We start from the raw sequence: 24279 nt of genomic DNA, 5'->3' as shown, positions 1-24279 counted from the left end.
CAGTTACATATATTATATTAGCTAAGATAAACAAGAGATTCATTAACAAAAATTTATCTTTGTTAAAAAAAAGCTCACAACAACTGTATTTTCTAATAATGCCAAACGATCTTCTAAGATTTAAAAATACTTTTTTTTTTGTTAAAAACAATCAACAAAATAGTTAACAATAAGTAAAGTATACGGGAAAGCATTTTATTTTTTATAAAACAATATGAATTGTTACAATATTTTTTTTATTAAATTTTTTTCCTTACTTGAGCACATGTTTTTTTCCTTTTTCTTTTCTTTTTGTTTTTTTATGTTTTTTTACAAAATTGCTTTTGTTAATTTTTGTTAATTTTATCTTTATATGAGGTTAGCGTGGTTTGCAAATTTACAATGTAACTCAGGTTACCTTAATTGCCCCGGTTTATGAGTTTGGTGAAATTTTCTTTTTTTTTCTTTTCATTTCTTTTTTGTAATTGAATTTGGTTTTTTTTATTGTCTATTTTTTCTTATTTAATTTTAAAAAATAGTTTTAGAGAAAAATCAAGTTATTAAACTTTATAAAATAAAAACAATATATATATATATATATGGAAATCATTGTTTACCCAACACTCATTGGTAATGTTATTAAATTGTGGATTTTTTTTTAATTGAACTTGATTTTTTTTTATTGCATAGTTATTACATGCAGCCCGAGAGTTGACTAGGCCAAGAAGTCAGGTCATGGGTTTCATAGGTCGACCTGGGTCATCTCGGATCAACCCAGAAAAATTAAAAAAAATTAAATTTTTAATATTTTATATGAAAAAATTAAGAAAAAATCCATGTAAATATAGGCTATACATATTATAAATAATAAAGTTTAAAAAAATATTTTAAAAAGTTTTTTATCCCATATTAAAAAGATATTATGTTAAGCTTTTAAGTTGAAATATTTAAATAAAAAAATTTCATATCCCACATTGAAAAAATATAACTTTTTTCTTGTGAATATATAGTATATATACTAATGAGTTTCAACCCCAACTCTTCGTTGAGTTCCCACATTGAAAAAAAATTTTTTCTTGTGAATATATAGTATATATACTAATGAGTTTCAAATCCCACATTGAAAAAAAACAACTTTTTCCTTGGAAAACATGGAATATATAGATTATTGTGTTTCAAATTTCATATTGAAAAAATATAATTTTTTCCTTGTAAACATAAAGTATATATACTAATGTATTTCAAATCCTACATTAAAAAAACATAGTTTTTTTATTGGAAACATAAAGTATATATACTAATGAGTTTTCAATTCTACATTGAAAAAAGATAATTTTTTTCTTGGAAACATAGAATATATATACTAATGAGTTTCAAATTCCACATTGAAAAAACATAGTATTTTTCTTGTGAATATTGAGTATAATACTAATGGATTTCAAATCCCACATTAAAAGGATATTATATTATCCTTTTAAGTTAAAGTATTTAAATTAAAAAGTTTTTATTCCACATTGAAAAAAAAAAAAAATTCTTGTGAACATAGAGTATATATACTATTGGGTTTCAAATCCCACATATGAAAAAAAAAAAACCAGGTCTTGGTCGGGTCGCCTGGGTCATGGGTTGACCTGCTGGGTCATTGTACTGACTGGTTTTTTGACAAACTCAGACCGATATAACCCCTAGATTAGCCCGCCAACCCGGTCTGAGTTTAATAATATTTTTTTATAGTCTATTTTTTCTCATACAGTTAAAAAAAAATAGTTTTAGGAAAAAGTCATGTTATTAAACTTTATAAAGTAACAAATTAAATGACGTGAGGAAACCATTATTTATCTACATACATTGTATTGTGAATGACAATAGTAATTCAAAATGTTTTGCTTCTTTTTTTTTGTTTTTTTAAGTTTTTGTTATGATTTTTTTTAAAATTTGTTTTTGCCTATTTTATCTTTTAATATTGAAATGGTTTAGAATTTAGCTTCATAATTTATTTCTTTTTATTTTTCCTTTTTATAAGATTAGTATGGTTTACGAGTTTGTTCTGGGTTACAAGTTTGGTGGGGTATTTTTTTTAATTGAAATTGACTTTTTTATCATTTATTTTTTTCATATAGTTAAAAAAAATAGTTTTAGAGAAAAGTTATGTTATTAAACTTTATAAAGTTCATAGACTATTTACAAGTTTGGTTGGTTAACTTGGTTTATGGGTCTTGCAAGTTTAACTTTTTTAATTAGTTTTTTTATTTTATTCTTAGATACAAGGTCAATCAGAAATTCGATTTCATAATTAGTTTTGTTTTTTCTTTTATGATATTATTATGATCTAAAACAAAATCTCGGTATTTGGTTGGTGTTTGAATTTGCAATCATCTATTTGTGTTATCAAATAATTAAATAAAAAATACTAGTGGAGTCCATAACCCAATTCACAGGTTTGACATGCTAACCCGGTTTATCCGATTCACAGGTTTGATGAGTTTACCCACTAACAAGATTTATTTTTTTTGTTTTTGGTCTTTTAATTAATTTTTATTAATTTATTTTTTTATTTTATCTTTTAATATTGGATTGGTTAGAAAATATGGGGATATAATATGATTAGTTGGTATCTAAAATATACAATTCAAGTGAGTAAGTCGAAAAAAAGACGGTTGAATCAAAATAATTTCTTGTAAAATTTCTTTCTTTTAGAGGACAATATAAATGTTCTATTATATTCGATTAATATATTAAAAGGGTTATAAGAAATATCTAGTATGGAAGTAGGCCAGTATTTCTATTAGAAAATAGACAGTTTTCAAGTTCATACCCAAGTACTTATTACTTCTTGGGTTGTAATTGTTATCTTATTAGGTTCGGCCATTATAATTATTCAAAATCCACAAACCATTTCATATTTGTTTGCTTTCTAAGGATAATTGTCTCAAATAAGCATATATTTTAATCATCTAATTAAATAAAAAAGTTATTAAACGAAACAGATTCCATGACCCGAATCGTAGAGGGACTAAAATCAATTTAATTTGTCACTATCTTAATATTTTAAAAAAATTATCATCTTAAAGGTTTTTTAAAAGTTAAGTTATATTTTTATTGATCATCAAAATTGTATTTAGACCTATGAAATCGATCAATTTAAATTAAGCTAACTCCCACATGGTTTAATTGAAAACTTGAGTTAGATAAAAAGTAGAGTCAGAAAATTTTAAAATTAACTTACTTCATCAAATTTAATAACATAATTAAAAAAAATTCATACTCTTAACATTTTTTTATATTTTAAAAAATTAATTCTACCCATAATAAAGAACGCAATAATATACTATTTATTCACCATGATTAAAATTAATATGAAAATCTCAAAAGATAAAATTGAAGAAAATAGTAATTCAATAAAAAATTTAAAATTAAATATATTATAATTAAAAGAGGATATCAAATTTTATACAACTTTTTTTTAATGGTCATGATGTTTTTCTAGGAGGGGAGAAAGGCCAAGGGGAAGGAAGAAATATACTTTCCAAAAAAAACAAGTAAATTTAATGTTATAAAGATATTATTTAGTATTATGGTAGTGATTGCTTTTAAAATAATTTTTGCTTGTAAATATATTGAAATAATATTATTTTTTAATTTATTTATACTATTAGCATATCAAAACGATTTAAAAACATAAAAAAATTAATTTGATACATAAAAAAATTTAAAAATAATTTTTTAAAAAAATACTTTTAAAACAAGTGTAATCAAATATGAATGGATTTTAAAAAACCAGTCAAATTCAATTTCTAAAATATTTTGCTCAAAATAAGAAGTCCCTCGGGGTCTTGAATGGTGTATGATGGGCCAAGTCTGTTGGTCATATGGCTGGGCTAGTTTTGTCGAAAGTCGAACTCGAATTCTCTAATATTCAAGGATTGTTGGATTTAAGTAATTCTTCCATAAATATATGAAGACTTTTAACCATAAATATTGAATATCAACTAGATTTTAACATTGTATTAAGATCATCTTATAACAATAATTTTTAACAATGCTGTTCATCTACTCATACCAACTTATATTTTAATATATGTTTTTATACATTAAATATATATGTTGTTTATATTGCTGACATGAGTTTGTAAATCAAGTGATTTTTTTATCTTTATCCAATAAATTTTAAATTAAAAATTTTTATTTTTATCCAAAAAACAAGGTGCAAGCATATATATGAACACGAATTACAAAATTAAAAGTTAAATTAGATATTTATCGAGTTTGATTTTATTCATTTGGGATAGATTATTCTGATTATATTAATTTAAATTTTATTTAAATTAATTTAAGACTCAGCTGAAATTAAAAATTTGATCAACAAATTATTTAGATCAACTCGCTGACCGACCGACCTAATAACACTGACGCAATGTGCTAGTCCCTACTGAAGGAAGAAAGAAAAACAGGTGGCAGACTTCGTCGGTTTTGGCATGAATTTCGTTAAAACTGCGTGCGTTTTAGCGGGTAACATAACTTCCTTTTCTTGAGGACTTGACCTTCTCTTCCCCTCTCTCTCTCTAAGACTTAACGGCTTTCTCTCTCTACACAACAATATCCTACCAATTGCGTGCCAATACAGGCTCTCTCTGACCCTACCTTTTTTTATTTTTTTATTATTATTTTACTACTTAATTACATAAAATAAAACGTATAATCTGAATTAATTGGATTACCAAATTAGAGTAGGAGACTGATTCCGTATTTCCTCATCACATTCAAACCCTCTTCCAATCCTTTTCAACCTTAACCGTTCTTAAATAAAATTATTATTTTATTCTATTTTTAATAAAGAAATAAAAATTCTGTTTTGATTTCACCTGCTTTGTCATTCTTATAATTATTATTATTCTCTTTCTGCCAATGAAACCAAATCACATAAAAGAAAACCCAAGTCATTTCTTTTGCTTCTTTCAATAAAATCCTAGTATTGGATTTTATGAGAGAAAGAAACCGTTTCTTACTTACACAATTGGGTTAGAAGGAAATTAAGGGTTAGGTTTCTTCATGTTGGAGAAGAAGAGAAGGACATAGTTTTTCTTTCTGGGTTTTGATTTTTGGTTAGGTTAGTTCTTTCTTTTTTTAATAGTCAATGAAACAGTTCAAATCTCCTGCATATTCTCATGTCAGAGAGGTTAGTTTGATTCTGTCCCATGATTTTATTTGCTTTAAAGTTGTGATCTTTATGTGTTTTGTTTCTCATTGATTGAATTGTTTTAGTGTTAGATTGGCGTTATTGGTTTTGAATATAGTTATTATATGCGTTGTACCAATCTGGGTTGTTGAAAAGACTGGATCTTTGATCACATGCCTGTCATTTAATCAGAATATTAGTCATAAAGTTTTGATCTTCTGATGATCATTCATGTTTTTTTTTTTTACCTGAAACAAATCATTGAGAATACAATGTGTATTGATTATTTGCTGTTAATGAATCGAGGAATTCAATTGTAGAAGGACTATGGAATTTGTTTTATGATCTTATAAATGATTCTTGCAAATTCTTTGGTTTCTTGCTCAATCGGATTGTGATAGCCAATTATGATGTTCTATGTTCTTTTGTATTCCGTTGATTGTTGTTTTAGATTGTTTTATCGATATCAAGTAGGTGTGCCCAGCTATTCCTGATTAGTGCTCTGACCATGTGGCTAAGACTATGTTTAGGGTTTGCATACAAAACAGTAACTTAGTTTTATAATAGGATCTGGTGTTGTATAACAGCTTGAGTGCCTGGATGAGGCATATGAATTTGAATTTGAGTTTTAATAAGATAAGTAATTGAATAAATAATGTTTTGCAGGATCATTCTATGAAGCAATCTTGGAGAAGTGACAATAACCCTAAGGGCCCAAGAAGTCCCCAGAATCTAAAGGTATAGACAGTTGAATTGGTTTTCAATTGTGGCAGTTGTGTGTGTACTCTTTTCGAATTCAAATTATTAAACATTTGTCTTCAATGGCTTTCAGAGTATCTAACGTAATAGTGTTTGTTCTTGAAGTTTGATTTTGTAGTGTGAACAACTAAAATATATTTTTGCAATACCATACATTGCCGGTATTTTATTTTACTTTATTATTTAGATGACAAATATACCATCTGATTTTTCTTTTAAAGGGAGCAAAATCAATCCTTGAAACAGACTGAACTAGATTAGTTGTTGTGGGATATCGAAATATCATCATGTCATTCCCCATTTAATTCCTGATGGTTATTTCAGTAAGATATTATTATTCATGTGGTACAGGTAACAGCCAGATGGGATCCAGTCGAAGCTTGTAGGCCTCTCATTGATGATGCTCCAGTGTTTTATCCAACTGTTGAGGTATTCCTTTGGTGCATTTGGTAATAGTGTTATCTTATATTTCATTTATAACGTGTAGCATACCTCTTTATTTAGGAATTTGAAGATACACTTGGTTATATATCAAAGATTCGTGCGAAAGCAGAGTTGTATGGTATATGCCGGATTGTCCCTCCACCTTCTTGGAGTCCACCTTGCCACCTCAAAGAGAAAGATATATGGGAACGTGCTAAATTTTCTACAAGAATTCAGTATGTTGAGTTGCTTCAAAATAGGGAGCCAATGAGAAAAAAATCTAAAAGTAGGAAACGGAAAAGGAGATATTCAAGGATGGGAACAACGAGGAGACGCAAGAGGAGACTTACCAATTCTAGTTCAGAAGGAAATGTTGCCTCTGAGACTGATGAGACATTTGGATTCCACTCTGGTTCTGATTTCACACTTGAAGAGTTCGAGAAAGAAGCTGCTTATTTCAAAGAGTGCTACTTTGGAACGAAGGGTCTAATGGATGATGGGAATGAAACCCAGAAATGGGAGCCTTCTGTCGAGGATATTGAAGGTGAATACTGGCGGATTGTTGAAAAACCAACTGATGAGGTTAAGGTATGAAAATATGGCTCTCTATATGCCTGGTCCTCCTGTATCTTGATTTATATCTATGTTTAACTTCAACAATATTCCTCTCCTATCATATTGCAGGTACTTTATGGAGCTGATTTGGAAACAGCAACATTTGGAAGTGGGTTCCCTAAGGCTTCAGCCTTGATGACTGAAGGTGATACAGATCAGTATGTGGTATCTGGTTGGAATCTAAACAACTTACCACGCCTGCCAGGTTCTGTGCTGTGTTTTGAAGGATGTGATATCTCAGGAGTTTTAGTTCCATGGCTGTATGTTGGAATGTGTTTCTCATCATTTTGTTGGGTAAGTAATCAGAACTACTATTTTCAAAGATCTAGAGGAATAAAGTGATAACACAAGTGGGCTCCGCTAGGTTTAGTTTAATTAACTTCAACATTAGAGAGGCATACATCAAGTTTTCTGAGCCTATTGCACTAGTTATTGATGCTTTTAGGCTCATTGTCTCTCTAGCATTATCAGCTTAGTACTATAAATCGATCAATATTATTCTTTACATTCAAGCTAATATCAATTGTTTGTACTGTTTCTACTGCCTGTGTAGTTGGATTTACCTTTTTCTCATTTTTTTTACTGATTTGTTCTTCCCCTTTTCACCATTTCAACTGGTGTTTGAACAGCATGTTGAGGACCACCACTTATATTCGCTAAACTATTTACATTGGGGTGATCCAAAGATATGGTACGGAGTACCTGAAAGCCATGCTACCAATTTGGAGGATGCAATGAGAAAACATTTACCTGATTTGTTCGAAGAACAGCCTGATCTACTTCATGGACTGGTAAGAAGATGATTATTTTGTATTTTAATATTCAGATCTTAAATGAGTTGTTTAAGAGGTTATTTGTTGATAAAAGCTGGAAAAGTTCCAGAGATGTCTGAAGAATGAAGATGAAAGAGCACAAATCAAACAAAAAGGAAATGGCATTAAATAGCTGTCCAATATATGAACCTTGAAAATGATTTGTTCTGCCGATGCTTCCAGCCTGAGTGCCATACTACTAAATCATTTAACTGGAGTCTTTACAAATTTTGAGCTAGTAATGGCCCCTGTAATCAATGCATCAGTGGCTAGCTTTCTGTAAATTTCTTAGCTCAATGATTAAGTTGATCCATTGTGATGGCTCTATCATATTATGTAAAGAATCCATAAGGATTAAAGGCTTTTGACCTTTTGAGTTGATCCATTGTGATGGCTCTATCATATTATGTAAAGGATCCATAAGGATTAAAGGCTTTTGACCTTGCTTCGCATCCAATTTTTGTAAGAAGTTATCTAACATGGTAATTCCTTTTTTGGGTACAGGTAACTCAACTATCTCCTTCAGTTTTAAAAGCTGAGGGTGTACCAGTTTATCGGGTGGTGCAGCACTCTGGGGAGTTTGTTCTAACCTTTCCTAGAGCATACCACTCTGGCTTTAATTGTGGCTTCAACTGTGCAGAGGCAGTGAATGTAGCCCCTGTTGATTGGTTAGCACATGGACAGCATGCAGTTGAGCTTTACAGTGAGCAACGGCGCAAAACATCTATATCCCATGACAAGCTACTGATGGGAGCAGCTCAGGAAGCAAACCGTGCCCTTAGGGAGCTATTACTTCTTGGAAAGGAAACTCCTGAAAATTTAAGGTGGATGAGTGTCTGTGGGAAGGATGGAGTGCTTACTGCAGCAGTTAAGGTACTCTCTCTCTCTCTCTCTCTCGTGTTGAGATGCATACATGATAAATGCTTGTATATTCAGATACTTACATTATTGAAAGTCTACTCGAGTACCATCTAGAGTACTGATTCCTTCAAGATGATACTATTGACAGACAAGGGTAAAGATGGAGGAGGAAAGAATAAAGTGCCTTCCGACTAATTTAAAATTGCAAAAGATGGAAAAGGACTCAGAATAAAGTGCCTTCCGACTAATTTAAAACTGCAAAAGATGGAAAAGGACTTTGATTTGCAAAACGAGAGAGAATGTTTCTCATGCTTCTATGACTTGCATTTATCCTCTGCCAGCTGTAAGTGCTCCCCTGAACGATTTGCATGCCTTCAACATGCAAGCCATTTTTGTTCATGTGAAGTAGACCATAGATATGTCCTTCTCCGCTACACTATGGATGAATTGAACACGCTGGTTGATGGGTTGGAGGGAGAATCATATGGTCTGAAGGTCAGGGTCTCTGAAGAACAGGGATTAGTTTCTCTTGGTGATAATGGCACTCGTGTTTCTGAGCTGGAACTTAAGGGTGAGGAATTCCAAAACAACTATTCTAAGAGGAAGGAAAGTCCACTTCGTTCTAAAAAAACAGAAGAAAAATTGAGCACCAAAGGCTCTTGCAGTTTTAATAGCAATACTTCTTCAGAAGTAATCCAGTCAGAGAGTTATCACAACAGCTTTCCAGTAATGAAAAACAAAGGTAAGGTGAAGCAAGAGGGATGCATTGATTTGAATATTGATGTTATGTCTATCGATCAGGGAAGTAAGCATCTGCTTGAATCTGATGGCTGTGATAACCAAGCAATCTCATATGTGAAGGAGACACATGGTTCACCATGTATGCAAGAGATGCTTGGCAGTTCAGATGCAGCAAAAGAACAAGACAGGAAACAAGCTGTTGGAGATTGTGAAGCTAAGTTACAGGATTTGTCAAATACAAATGACCTTTCTTATCCAATGTTTACTCAGGATACTTGTGCATCTCGTAATAAGTTGTTTGGGGTTGATCTTTTGTTTCCACGTTCACATTCAGTGAGGCCAGCAAAGAGCTTCAAAACTGAAATGAATAAGGGTGGCTTAGATGTAAGACCTGCAACTGACCAAAGCATTCCAGTAAAGAAATTGAATCTTTGCGTAGAACCAATAAATGTAGGATCCGTCATGTTTGGAAAGCTTTGGTGCTGTAAGCAGGCCATATTCCCTAAAGGTACACTGTTGTATGATGTTTGCGTGGATTTTCTTATTCATGTTTCTGTTTATGCTATTCATTTTATGTATTGATATATTCTTTCAATTTTGGTTTATTTTTGCAGGATTTAAAAGCCGGGTTAAGTTCTTTAATGTGCATGATCCCATAAAAAAATGTACTTATATTTCAGAAGTACGGGATGGCGGGCCTCTTGGCCCTCTTTTCAAGGTTGGTTTTTTTCTTTATGTATCTTCTTGTGTTTAGGATAGATGAAAAATATCAATTTATAGTTTTATAGTTGAACCTGTCTGGCCTTCGAAATGACACTCTGAATTTCAGGTATCTTTAGAAAAATTCCCGGGTGAGACATTAGCAGCGGATGTTTCAATTCAGAAGTGCTGGGAGATGGTGATGCAAAGACTAAATGATGAAATTGGAAGACGAAACAGCCTAGGAAAAAGAAACCTTCCCCCTTCGCAGAGTATTAATGGGATTGAAATGTTTGGATTCCTCTCCCCACCAATTGTTCAGGTATACTTCTACATGTCATATTTAATCAGTGGCTTCTGTTCCATAGAATTATTGAATCTAATAGCATTCGCTTGATAAGACTTCTGTAATATTTTCTAAATTGGAATTACATAATATATTTCAGTTTGCAGCACACATGCTGTAGAGGCACGTTGTGTTGCCCACATCTGATTGTGGTATCTGAATTCAAATGTTGACTCTGACAAAATTACTTTCAGGCTATTGAGGCTCTTGACCCTGATCATCGTTGCGTGGAATACTGGAATCACAGGCTTGTTAATTTGAGGAACACAAGGGAAGCCAAGCAGCCCCCATTTGGATCAAGTTGCTGTCTCACAAAAATGAAGGAAAAAATTGATATTAACCTTTTGACACAGGAACCTGGTAGCTTATTCATAGGAGGTCATCGCGCAGTTGATGACAATGTGCAGCACGCGATGCGAGGCTTATTCAAGAAAGCTAGTCCAGAAGAGTTGAAAACAATGCACAGAATACTCCGCAGTGACGCACAAAGTGCTGAGCGAAGAGTAGCTTTCACAACACTGATGGAGGAGATTCAGAGAACAAGTAGATAAATAAAAAGAACATGTTTAGGTTCCATCATTCTTTCTCATTGAGAGTAGCTTTACCATAACTTTCTCATAATTCAGGCCCATTTTTTCAGAAGTTCATATAAGGGAAAGAGTTCCCAGGCACGAGTCACGCTCAAATATTTTGCAGCGTGCCTGCTCGTAATGTAGATACAGTCAATCTTGATTGCTGATGCCAACTGACCACAAGGGTGATTTTGTACATTAGGAACCCTTGTTCCCACCATATTCCTTTCTAAATTTCATTGAGTTCTAACTTGGTTTCCTTTCTGTATTGCCTTTGATTTATAGATGAATATTTCTATAAGAATAAACTGAGGTCCAAATTTTGCAGTAGATGCAATTAGGACTGACACAGAGCGAACTCATAGCTGTCTAGAATCCAACCAAGTTTCTAAAGGCTATATTCCCAGGCATGGTTGGAGCTTTCTGCTCCCAAGATAATAATGGGAACATTATTCTGAACGTACAAAAAAAAAATCTATTTTTTTAATTTTTTAATGGTATTTTGTTTGTTTTACAATGTTTTAAAATAGAAAAAAAATTATATATTTGATAATGATTAATATGCTTCATGAATAAATCTCGATGTCAATCAATGTCAACCGTGAAAACAATGTTTTTACACACAATCTATGGTGTTTCCCTTTAGTTTTTGTTAATGGTGGTTAATCATGAATTTTTATTTTAAATTTTAGAATTAGAACAATAATTTAATTTCTTTCAATTTAAAAACCAATTAAACCTATAAATATAGATTAGGAGAGATTCTGAAACGCCAAAAGAGATATGGTATCTTTAATAGTAATAGACTACACACTCGAATATTTCAAAGATGCCACATTTTGGTGGAGGGAGAACTACATTCCAATTAGAGAATAATATATATATACATACATATATATATATATATATATATATATATATCAAATAAAATTATAGATTTTTACAGCAACATTAACAATTACTTTATAAATAATTATATATAGACCTTAAAAAAAATTAAAAATATATTCATATATATTCAATGAAAATAAAATTGTTAGTGGCATATATATTCAATGAGAATAAAATAAATACTTTATTATTTTTTAACTATAAACTTCTATATAAATTTATCAAATTAATTATTCATTTATTTTCACATATAAACACATAAAGATTATCAAGATATATATTTTGTTAATTAAAATTTATTTTTCATATCATGATTAGATTTTATTACAAAAAAATTTTATTAATAAAAAAATTATTAAAACAAAAAAATAAATAATCAAGGAAAGAGAATTTTAACTAAAGACATTTTTGGCAAGTTTTAACCAAAGATTTATATAAAGAGAATTTTAACTAAAGACATTTTTGGCTAGTTTTAACCAAATATTTTATATATATATATATATATTTAAATTAAAAAAACTCATAAATAAAAAACTAAATACTCTATACTTGAGAATTGTTTAAAAAAAAAAGTCTTTCTACTCTTTTTTTACTAGAATAGTTGTTGGAAAAGCAATCTCTCTTCTTATTCCCTCTCTCTCTAGAAATACAACTGAGGACCAATTTTTGTTACAAATGAAATTCGAGGACTAATGTATACAAACCTCAAACAACAATGATCAAAATGCTTAGATATATTTTTTTTAAATCTCTACAATTTTTTCAAGGAAAAGATGTTGTTTTATACCTCGAACATTCTAAACGACATAATTTTGATCTTGATGAATAATATAGAGTATTGTCAAACCCACAGTACATATTTGTCTAGAGCTACAATCTATTTATAATAAAATATGTTCTTTTATTTTTTTTAATTGTTAATTTTATTTTTTTTCTTCTGACATAAATAGAATTGACTAAAAAACGATCTTACAACTATGATATGAGTTTAAGGGAAACCATATGAACAAGGAGTTGTCAGCCAATTAAAGCCATAGGTTCATGAATTCTGCATCAGATTTACATTTAAACGATCTTACAAATGCCATGAAAGATCATTACCCAATTGATTGTTTTGATGCTGACAACAAGCACAAGCCTAAAGCTGCAAAAGATCCAGCTAGCAATACAGTACTTCTTGATTGTCTTCATTTCTTTAGCAAGAACCCATCAATGGACAAGAATCATTCTTTGAAACTTGGATGCCAAAGCCACACAAAGAACCAAGAAAACAGTCCACACCTCAGTGCACAAGCAAGCCGCATCTGATTCTCCATGCTGATGAACTGTAAACTCTTCATCATCTGCAGTGCTTGGAACAAATGTTCTTGGAGTAGGACGAGGAGGAGAAGCAGGAGTTGGTGGCGGGCCAACCTTGTCTGGTTTTGAAGAGTTCTTCCCAGATTCAGTACCATAAACTGAGTGATCAAGAAGGTTATCTATGCAATGAACTGTAATGGCAGCATTGGTGTAGATATCAGGATGAGTGAGACGAGAGCCATCAAGGGTGAAATTTGATGCAGAATTGTTGGTGACAAGTATGGACTTGTCAAAAAGGAGAGTTGGAAGGCGAGAGAAGGTCTTAAATTGCTGGAGATCAGCGAAAGAGAGGCGTTGAGGGACAATGTGGTAAGGGAAGATGTCAGGGTCAGCGGAGGTGGTAATAGGAGAAAGAGAGTTGTCAGACGGGATAAAGAAAGTGGCGGAGATTGGGAAGGTGGTAGAGTCAGCCATGCTGAGGGCAATGGCCCAGTTCTTGAAATCTCCTGTACCAAGTATCGCATCAATGATGTTGTAGATTTGTTCTTGAAAGACGAATTTGAGGCCATCTTGTTGCGGTGTAAATGGTGATGATGGTGTTGGTGGTAGTGAGAAGGTGGCGGTGAAGATGGAACTGTTGGTTGGAGTTGGGGCAGGACTGGGGCCAAATGTGGGTGTGGTGGTGGAGGTGGAACTGCTGGTTGGAGTTGGGGCTGGACTGGGGCCCAATATGGGGGTGATGATGGTGGGAGTTGGGGCCGGACTGGGGGCAAATGTGGGGGTGAGGGTGATTTTGTTTGTGGGAAATGGAGTAGGGACAGTCGAGGTCGAGGGTGTGGTTGTGGGAGTGAGGGTGGTGGAGGTGGTTGTGGTGGTATTATTGATGGGAGTTGGAGCAGAAGAGGGTGCAGGAGTGGGGATGGTCATGATGGGAGATGGTGCAAATGTGGGGGAGAGGGCGGTTTTGCTGTTGGTATTGGTGATGGGAGTTGGAGCAGGAGTGGTGGCAGAGGTCGGTGAGGGTGTGGAGCTAAAAGTGCAGATGCGATTGAAGGTGGAGGTGGCTGTGGTGGTGGTGAGGAGGAGGAGGAAAGAGAAGATGTATTTGGCCATCAAGAGAGAGGTTCTTGATTTTCTTGAATTTGGTTACCTTCAGTTGAGATCTTCGCGAGTTCTTCTAGGTTTGTGTGTTAAAGAGGAGAAAATCTAATAGAGATGAGAGCCTTATTGGCTTCATGGTTCCTTTAGGTGGAGAGATTGTGTCCAGCTTATAACTAACTCTTCCCGCCAAAAAACTGTTGAATAAAAGGGGTGGTTTTCCTGTAATTATGATAGATTGTTAGTGGCATTTTGAATTTCTCAAGGCAATTCTGTTAAAATCATAGTCCAGCTTATCATAAGAAAAAAATATTGATGTCTAAGTACAGAAAAACACATTTATTGAAATATTTTCCATGTGGTCTTTTAAATCTCTCCCATCACCAAGAAGATAGAGGTGGGATACTTTGTTCATTTCTGAAGAAATTCGCAGGATCGACAGCAGTCTTCACATGTACCAATCTGTCAAAATTATTCTTGAAATATTTGAGGCCCCAGATGCTTGCTTGTCTATAACTTGTGTTGCCTGCAGGATTATTTATCCCTGTGTCAAGATCTCTGTAATTGACATAAGCAGCTTTACGAGTTTTTGAAACATAAGGAGCCAAGTAACTGTAGAGTCTTCTGATCCAGCTTATATGCCTCTTAGTTGCCACAATCCCCTCTTCATCCCAATATATTAGGTGTTGAATCTTGTATATGTTCTCTGCTCTATGTGGAAAAGGGATGCTAGACTCTGAAATCTCACTCATTTTTCCTCCGTAAGGGCTGAAGATCAGTATTGGTGTGTTGATGTCTTTGTCGAAGAACCTTTCCCATATCCCCTCCAATCCAAGTTCGGATATAGGTTCCTTGACGTGGTCTGATTTCGCTTTGAAATTCCTTCTAGTTGAAGGAGTTCTATCAAGCAAAACATCCAAGGATGAATTACTTGGGAATCCATCGAAGTAGAGGACAGACTGAATCCAACTCATTTCAATGCAATCTTCTTTTACCAAACCGAGCTCGGGAAAGCTGTCTTGTATCAATGGAAGAAGTCTATCAATCCCACCAAGAAACAATGAATTGAATGAGGCTTGTATTGTTGTGTTGGACTTTCCTTCTTCAGTGGAATTGACTCTATTCAGAATAATTCTGATGAAGAGATCTTCATGAAGCTTATCTGCTAGAACTGCCACCGATGGACAAGCTTGGAAGCATTTTGTTCCAGTGTTCTTTGAACATTGAAAACAGTCACAGAAGGTGGAGCTGAGACTAGACTTATTTTCCAAGCAATAACCACACCAAAAGTATTTCCTCCACCACCTCCGATGGCCCAAAATAGATCTTCTCCCATTGATTCTCTGTCGAGAATTCTACCTTTAACACAACTAATTGTGCATCAATTATGTGATCTGCGGCAAGGCCATATTTACGCATCAACATGCCATACCCTCCTCCACTGAAGTGTCCTCCAACACTTACGGTAGGGCAAACACTTGCTGGGAAAGCAAGAGTTCTGCTTTTCTCAGCAATTCTATAGTAAACCTCGCCTATTGTCGCCCCAGATTGAACCCATGCAGTTTTATTCTCCGCGTCAACGTTGATTGTTCGAAGATTGATTAGATCAATTACCACAAATGAGAACGTAGAAACATAAGAAAGACCTTCATAATCATGGCCACCACTTCGAATTCTTATTTGCATGCCATGCTTCTGGGAGCAAATAATGGCAGCTTGAATGTGGGATATGTTGGTGGGAGTAACAATAACTAGAGGTTTTGGGGTGGAACTTGTGTTGAACCTGAGATTATGAATAGAAAACTGCAAGATTGATGAATACGAGGAGTTGATTGGGCTGTAAATGAGCTTAGAAATGGAGTGGGAGTTTTGGGAATCAAGGCATTGAAGAAAACTCTCGTGAGTGTGAGCTGAAGTCACCCACGAGAACGAAAAAATAAGGAAAAACAGGAATGACAACATTGGAAAAAAGCTTGGAGAAGTCATGTCCAGTATTTTCTTCTTTATAGAAGCCCAGAAGGGACTTTATTTGTAGCATGCATACAGGCTAGCTCTTGCTGCTCAAGAGAGAACAAGAAACTGAAAATAATTGAATGTGAATGTTGAAAAACACTGTTTCACCATCTAGCATCCAGAGCAACATGGGAACAAATTCAAGAAATGAGTGGTCAATTTGCATGGTCAGACAACATGAAGTTTGACCATTCAGCATTTGTTCACAGGCAAACTCTACAACATATGCCTTTGACAAGTCACGAAGGCCACAAATTTCACTTTACTCCTGCAAAATATTTAACCATTCTACAATTAGACTGGATCCATTCCCATACAGTTGGTGAAAATGATATATCATTCCCTTCTTCCATTTTCCATCTTGGCAAATACACTGTGCACTAGCATTGTTTGCTGGCTTATTGCACGAAGTTAAAACGTTTTCTTTACCAGGATTAGACTTTTCTAATATTTGAACTAGCCGTTGTAGAAAAGTTCTGATTAACCCATTTCCAAACTCCTGGCTTTTTTTCCACAGTAATTAATGAAATGAAATAGCCTGCAAATCTCCAAGCATGATGGATACTCTATCATTCTTACTCTGAAGGAACTTCAAATGAATGAGCTTATTCATCCTTAACAAGCTAAGAAATTCTAACAGCAGTAACTTCTCATCTTCTTATGCTGACCATGTCAAAAATATATCCTCATGTCTTCCTTATCTGTAGTTTATGCATCGTTGGAATCATTCAGTGCTTGAACAATGTATTCAGCTCGGCTTAATTTAAGCCTTGGAACATGAATGAACAACAAATATTTCATGAGAAAAATTCAACACTACAGCATAGATGTATCAACTAAGATTTTGAAAGTTATGAGAGCACTCTTTATTATCACATGAATGAGGTGAAAATGCACATCACAGATATTTGAAATCTACAAGCGTATATGCAAGACATGCAATTAAGAGTTTATGAATTTGTTTTGGAAGGCGTCAAAAACCACCTCATGGCATCTTGAGACTGCTGTGTCAATACCAGAAGATTTTACATATTAAACACGCTTTCAAGCACAAAAAGCAACAATTACAGAGTCCGAATATCATATTAGACTACTGTATGCTTTATACATGCTGTATATGACACCAAAACCCGCCCATTTTGAAACAAATGTCACGTATGAATCATCTTTTAAACGAGAAATTATGTGAGGTCATTCTCATCCAATGGTTCTTCCTCCTCTTTGCCAGCATCAGTCTTCAATGCACTAACATCACCAGTCGGTAGCTTTCTTGCTAGCTTGATTACCTGAAGCCATGTAATTCAATTTAATAAATGCAATCGGCTGAAGAAGTTATTAATTTAGTGGAAGAGGCCTGGGGTGATGGTACATCAAGTTCTCAATTCTCAAATGACTACCAAAGCCCCAAGGTGTTGATGACATCATATCAAACAAAATTTCATGGTCTATAATCACTCCTGTAAGCATGTCGCATAATTATAGAATGAAAAGGTTGCCAATTAGTATGCATCCAAGAAACCTGAAAAAGTTTCTTGTAGATATGTGAGTACATCCATGACCAACAATCAAAACACAACAGATTACTGTCAATGTGAGATGAGCAGATGCATTTTCAACTAGCAGAGTGAAAACAGATTAAAGATTTACCACATGGTCAAGATTTGAAACTGTACTGGACTGAACCACACGTTTGATTTCTTCAACATCACCTTCTGTATAAGCCGAAAGGAGTTTTCTGGCACAGCGGTTCTGGTCACTTCTCAGAAAAGCATCAACCCTGCAAAAACACAAGCAGTAAATCCAAGTGTTACCAATTACTTCAAGCAAGGCAATGACAAATGGGCAAAGGGTGAAAACAATAGTACCGGTCTTCTTAAGAAAAAAAAAAAAAAAGTTCTTTCAAGTATTAAACTGTGTTCTCTGAGTGTTATTGCACTTTAATCTGAGTCCCCAAAAAGACAAGTGTACAAGCTGGTAGATACACAGTTCTACGAATAGTTCTTAAAAGGTACTGGACTTGTTATCAGCAAGAAAAAATCAAATCACTCAGGAGAAGTTACTTGGAACTCAAATTCTATATCTTCACGTGACTACAAAACATTTTGCAGAGATGTCCACCAGAGATTGTTGTCGGGGAAAGAAGACTTCTTACTATTTTCTTGCTACATCTCATAATGATTGCAATCAATAATGAAAACTACAAGGACTTACAATTTAGAAGTTTCATCAACTCTGAAAAAATATAGAGTACTGCTTTAATATTTTTAGTCATGTCAGATATTGAAGATGCAAGACGAAGGTGATTTCAGACAGCAAAGTCATGTCAGATATTGAAGATGCAAGACGTAGGTGATTTCAGACAGCAACTTAGATTTTAATATCATCATTCAACAGCGCACTAACTAGTACCAATTATTATTGTTGTTGTTGTTGTTGTTTTACGACTGCTACAACTTTGATTTTAATCTCATCATTCAACAATGCACTAACTAGTACGATCACCACCACCACCACCATCATCATCACATTGTTAGGAAATCAAAAGAACCTACTTGGCAAAACCAAAACCATCATATTGATAGAACATCAAGCAACTACAGCATACTGCCAGAAAAGTGTGCATACTGTGAGCAATCATTGTAGCATTTCTCTGCTTGCTTGAAGTCATGAGCGTAAAGGTATACAATAATTGCACCAAGATATGCCTGTGATAAAAAAGGATAATGTAAGATGAACAAAGTTTTGTGGACATGAAAAAATAAAATGACAGAAAAAAAAAAAAAACAAAGGAAAACTAAATCATACTTCAAAGTGCAAAGAGAGGAAATATGTCCTCAATGCATAAATGCCATGTTGAAGAAACAAAAGAGAAGAGAAACTGAGGTGTCTCAGAGCATGATTAGCACTAGGTGTCTTTGTTGATGTAGTTTTATATACAAATTTGAATGAAGGGAAACAACAAACAGATTGGGAAATCAATAGATAAACCAACTTAAAGTTACACCTTGCACTGGCTATTGGTGGCACTGCATTTATCCGCTGCTAAACCCAATTGCAACAAAGAAGATGCAGCATCACTATACCTGCAGGCAGTAAAACCACAACAAGACTTAGAAATTAGAATTGTCTAATAGCATCGTCGATTGAACATTTTGCAGTTAATGCATACTGCTAATACACAATAAACCCTTACTTTTCAAGCTTTACATACACACTAGTGGCAGCACGGTATAGATCAAAGGCCATCTGTTCTTTGCCATCTTCTTCAAGAATAGCAGAAGCATCATTGTACATCTGAACAGCAGCTTCAGGCATAGCATCTTCCAGAGCACTATGAGAGGGGAAAGAAAATACTTTTCAAAGATTGTCCAATTTGTTAAGCTACACTGAACATTTTGTGCCACAAGGAGAAAGTATGCATGTCAGCTGAAGTGGCAAAAGAAACTAAAATGAAAATTCTCCTGGTGTTGAAGGATGAAGATACTAAGTGCAACTATGAATTGAGAAAGGATAAAAAGCAGAAAAATCAAAGTAAGTTATTGCACTATAAAAACACACGCTTGGAAAGAAGGGCAGGGGGGAGCAAATCATTTGTGATCATGGAATAAGCATGCTACACGCAGATGCCAGTGATGTAGCATGCAAAGTGGACATACCCTAAGGGCCTAAATTTGAGTTATTTGTTTACAGAGCATTTTGAAGTTAAACTGGTATCCAGATTGAGCCATGGAAGAAATGAGAATATGATAGACATTAGGATCTTGACTGGCTACAGGATGTGAATAGAAAACCACATCAAAACTTTGTGAACCATTAAAATTTTTAATGGCACTTCCAATAACTCTCTGAAGTTTTCTGATTTCTCCATGCCATAAATGAGTTCCCAAGTGCTTGACCGAAACAGCTACATAGAAATGGTAAATTTTACATGCAAAAACAGGTAAACTAAATCTTTACCGAGCAGCCTTAGCTAGAGCATCTGATGCCGGCTGTGGTCTCCCACACTCCATGTACAACTCAGACGCTCTTCTATAAAAGTCAGTGACTTCATTCCAGTTGCCTAGTTCCTTTGCTAGAGCAGCAGCAGACTCCATGTGTTTAGCAGCATCCCAAGGTCTGATTTTCTCATTAAGAAAATAACTAAATGCAAATTTATGCACATTAAAACCAAAAAATATTAATACTTTATGAATCACCCCTAGACTAAAGTCAGCTAGAACAAGGATACGAAGAGAGCATCTCTTGTCCTTTGGAAGCCTTCTCGAATGCTTCTTTTGCTTTCTCATTTTTCTTGGCGACCCTGAACAAGCTAGCTATAACAAAACAATCAATAATAATAAAAAATAAAAACCACCATAATTCGTGCATTATGCATAAAAACAATCCACAAATACAAAATCTCAATCACTAACCAGCTTCTTCATACAAAAGAGTGGCATTTCTCCAATCGGCACTCCATCTTGTAAGACTCAGTTTAGTTCTAACAACAAAAGAAAAGCTAAATTAAAACAATGAAAATTACTCCGATCCAAGAAATGGGTCACCTTCAAATTTTCGTAACATTGAAGAATCTCAAAAACCCAACATTCTTTCTCTCAAAAAAATAGCAAAATCACCAAATATTCAAATGGGCAGATTGGAATTCACATTAACAATCAACCCATTTGAGCTTTTCCTGTCCTAATAAAAAAAAGTCGAGTTATTTTTGCATTTCTTAGTAATCTACGACTTCAAAAATCCAGTCTTTAATGCCATATCCAAGAAAGGAAAACCAAGTAACATCATCAATACTAAATCATTTAGAACCATGAAAAAAAAAAAGCAGATTGGATCCTTTCACGTAGAGAGAAAGCGGGGAGAGGGGAAGCTTACAATTTATCGGCCTTGGTCATTAGCTTATTGGGATCGGAAACGGGCATGATGATGGTGGTGGTGGACTAGTTTTCTCTGTTTTTTTCCTTCTCTCTTTTCCTGTGTATATGAAAGAGCACACAGACAGGTAAAGCAAAGCAAGAATGCAGCCACGCTGGATTTTGCTTTCTTTATGCTATTTTTTTAATTGTTTTTGATAAATACCCAATTTTTACGAAATACATTTTGAAAAATGTTTTCTCTTCGGTAGTTAAAAAATAGTTTATAAATTTACAAATTTTTATTTTTTTATCAAAAATAATTATTTTTAAAAATATTAAAAAAAAAAGTCTTCACGGTGCAAATACTCACATTTTCCCAATAAAATTACTATTTTGCTATTAAAATAAAAAATCATTTAACTTGGTTTTAAATCTCTAAAAAAAATATTTTATGGGATCTATTAGTTATAATTGTCTTGGGAAAAATAAATTGTTTTATATTTGAAATAAAATATAATGATTTAAGTATTCTTAAAACTAAAAAAATAAAAAAAATTGGGAAGAAGCTTCTTGTATGGCATAGTAAAAGGATTATTTGTCTGCTAAAATAATAGATTTATAATTGGGGTATTTTAATATTTTTTACATGATTATTTTGTAATTAAATTTTTTAGCAGGGGTAAATTAAGTACCATATATAAAATTAATTTTTTCTAAAAAAGATGATTAGCACCTGTACAAAAGATATCCATACTATTTAAATAATGCATACAACACATTTTAATAATCAAATGTTAGCATTCACGTTAGAAGCGATACACCTTTCTTTTTAGAGTGGTGGGGCACATGTTTACGGTGGAAGGATAGTTAGACTTTGATAAATCTTTTATTTATCAAATTTGAAATTCATTTTATTTTTTAAAAAAATTAATTATGTCCTCAAGTTTGTATTACTTTTATTTTTTTTATTTTTTAATTGTTATTTATTTTGCTTTTTATTATTTTTTTTAATTCCATCCCTAAACATTTTATTTCATTTAATTTTTGTATCCAATTTGATCCTTTTTTTATAGTTTTTTTTTATTTTTTATTCTCTTTTTTTTTCATCCCTTATAATTTTATTTCATTTAAGTTTTATATTCAATTTTGGTTCTCATTCTTTGATATATATTTTTATATTTTTTTCTTAATTTATTTTAATTTTCAATTTAATCTTCCATTGTTTTCTTTCATTTAGTTTCAAGAATGGAAATTTGATCATTATTATTTTGATTGTTATTCATTTTATTTTTTTAATTTTAGATGATTAAGGATCTTGCTTGGTAATATTTTAATGTGACTTTTCTATGGAGTAATATCGATCTCATAACCCCGGTTACTAGTTTCAAGAATTAACCTAATTTGACTTTGGTTTTCTTATGTTTTTTTTTTTAAATATTATTTTTCAGTTTCAGCCTTTGACTTTAGGTTTGTTAGACCTTGAGTTTTATAGTTTTTTCCACTTTTCTTTTGGTGAGGTTATTCTGGTTTCATATCTCAAGTAGCAGGTTTGCTGCGTTGATTCGGGTTTTTTTAATTTGATTTTTTTTATTTTTTCCTTTTACATTAAGCTATTAGACTTTGAGTTTCATGGGTTTTTTCTACATTTTTTTCTATAAATTTATCTCGATCTCATAACATAGGTCTCATATCTTTTTGATATTTTTTTATTTAATCATTTGAAAATTATATTATTAGCCCTAAGCTTTGTGATTTTTTTTCTTTTCGGGAAATTTTCCAGATTATGACTTTGTTAGGTTAACTAAAATTAACTTAGTTTTATTAATTTTTTAAATTAATTTTTTTTTTTAGGTTTTTTTTTAAGTAATTTTTTATGCTGATTTCATATCATGGGTAGCAAGTAGTTGAGTGAGTCCAATTGAATCAAGTTTTTTTAAAAAAAAAATTAAGTTTCATTCTTTGACATTATGTTATTGATTCTTTAAAATTTATTTTTATTTTCTTTAAATGAGGTTATCTCAATATTTTATTATAGATCATAAATTAGTTAAATTAACCTGATTTGAGTTATCATTATCTAGATATATTTTTATATTAAAAAAATTCTTACCTAACTCACAATGTAGCATAGAACAGCAAACTAGCTAGAGATGAGCAATCAAAAAGAATTTTTTTTTCATTATCTCTTTTGTAGTTAAAAATGGTTTATAGATTTTGTTTTTAATATATATGACTATAATTTAAAGAGGTTTGCTATTAGATATGTTTGTTTTCATTAAAAAAATATATTTAATGATATTTTGATTTTTTTTATTTGATTATTATATTTAGGACATTTTAAATTTTAAAATGTTTAGATTAACTTAATTTTTATTTCTATAACCCACCTTAATTATAAAGAGAATTTCCATTTATATATATATATATATATATTGATGTTGTAGTTTCGGTTAGGCCCAAACGGTGTCGGTGCTGCCGTTTGGGCCATGTGGCGAATTGTTTTCGTTTGGGCATGCAGCCCAAACTGCAACAAATTAATTTGTTGCTCATGATCACTATTGATTTAAATATTTTCCTAGCAGATAATAAGTCCTAAAAGTTTAATTAAAAACTAATTGGTTAAATTTAGCAAGGAAAATTATTGAGTGTTACAATGCCCAATCACACAAAAACAAAATACCTCTATGAGGCTTTGCACAAACCTTGTATGAGGTTTTATTTATAAAACCCCAAAGACATACTTTAAATTCTTATTGTAAAGCCCAGCCCGGCCAGGTAGTCGACTCGAGACCCAATTAACTTAGTGGTTGGACCGATTTAGGTTTAATAAAAGACATGTTGGGGTAACAACCTGGTAAAACCCAGTCAACTCAGTAGGTCAACTCATTACCCAGACAAAGCCCAATGTTTTTTTTTAAATGTGGGATTTAAGATATATCAGTATATATATTTTATGTTTCTAAAAAGATAAAATAATATTTTTTAATATGAAATTTAAAACTTTTTTTATATATATTTTATGTTCCCAAGAGAAAAGTTATGTTTTTTTAATGTGGGATTTGAAATTCATTAGTATTGTCGCATGTGTGTGGCGTCATGACATGACCTAAAGATTAATGTCTTCTCCCAAGTGTAGGAGCGT

General features: G+C 32.7%; 4 protein-coding genes across 4 annotated transcripts; 1 reads left to right on the top strand and 3 right to left on the bottom strand.

The window, feature by feature from the left end:
* Nucleotides 1–4505: 4505 nt before the first annotated feature.
* On the top strand, nucleotides 4506–11281 carry LOC105111272 (lysine-specific demethylase JMJ18-like). The gene is made up of 12 exons (XM_011006584.1): nucleotides 4506–5155; nucleotides 5822–5893; nucleotides 6266–6343; nucleotides 6419–6925; nucleotides 7022–7246; nucleotides 7582–7743; nucleotides 8269–8637; nucleotides 8774–8826; nucleotides 8880–9874; nucleotides 9981–10084; nucleotides 10196–10387; nucleotides 10606–11281. Exons 1-12 carry the CDS (start codon nucleotides 5114–5116, stop codon nucleotides 10960–10962), a joined length of 3156 nt encoding a protein of 1051 aa, XP_011004886.1. The 5' UTR covers nucleotides 4506–5113; the 3' UTR covers nucleotides 10963–11281.
* A 1639-nt stretch (nucleotides 11282–12920) lies between these two features.
* On the bottom strand, nucleotides 12921–14435 carry LOC105111271 (cell wall protein DAN4-like). The gene has a single exon (XM_011006583.1). The coding sequence runs from the start codon at nucleotides 14284–14286 to the stop codon at nucleotides 13084–13086; it is 1203 nt and encodes a 400-aa protein (XP_011004885.1). The 5' UTR covers nucleotides 14287–14435; the 3' UTR covers nucleotides 12921–13083.
* Nucleotides 14436–14536: 101 nt separating this feature from the next.
* LOC105111275 (tetrahydrocannabinolic acid synthase-like) lies at nucleotides 14537–16257 on the bottom strand. Its single transcript, XM_011006586.1, has 2 exons — nucleotides 15736–16257; nucleotides 14537–15614 (listed from the first exon to the last, which is right to left on the bottom strand). Exons 1-2 carry the CDS (start codon nucleotides 16255–16257, stop codon nucleotides 14652–14654), a joined length of 1485 nt encoding a protein of 494 aa, XP_011004888.1. The 3' UTR covers nucleotides 14537–14651.
* An 869-nt stretch (nucleotides 16258–17126) lies between these two features.
* On the bottom strand, nucleotides 17127–21310 carry LOC105111270 (gamma-soluble NSF attachment protein-like). The gene is made up of 9 exons (XM_011006582.1): nucleotides 21157–21310; nucleotides 20697–20764; nucleotides 20513–20597; nucleotides 20242–20400; nucleotides 19478–19615; nucleotides 19289–19367; nucleotides 18910–18989; nucleotides 17932–18061; nucleotides 17127–17570 (listed from the first exon to the last, which is right to left on the bottom strand). The coding sequence occupies exons 1-9, from the start codon at nucleotides 21201–21203 to the stop codon at nucleotides 17466–17468; spliced, it is 891 nt and encodes a 296-aa protein (XP_011004884.1). The 5' UTR covers nucleotides 21204–21310; the 3' UTR covers nucleotides 17127–17465.
* Nucleotides 21311–24279: the final 2969 nt, after the last annotated feature.

This window comes from Populus euphratica, unplaced genomic scaffold, assembly GCF_000495115.2.
Source record: "Populus euphratica unplaced genomic scaffold, PopEup_1.0 scaffold289.1, whole genome shotgun sequence".
Lineage (NCBI taxonomy): Eukaryota > Viridiplantae > Streptophyta > Magnoliopsida > Malpighiales > Salicaceae > Populus > Populus euphratica.
This window is presented reverse-complemented; position numbering and strand designations above follow the sequence as displayed.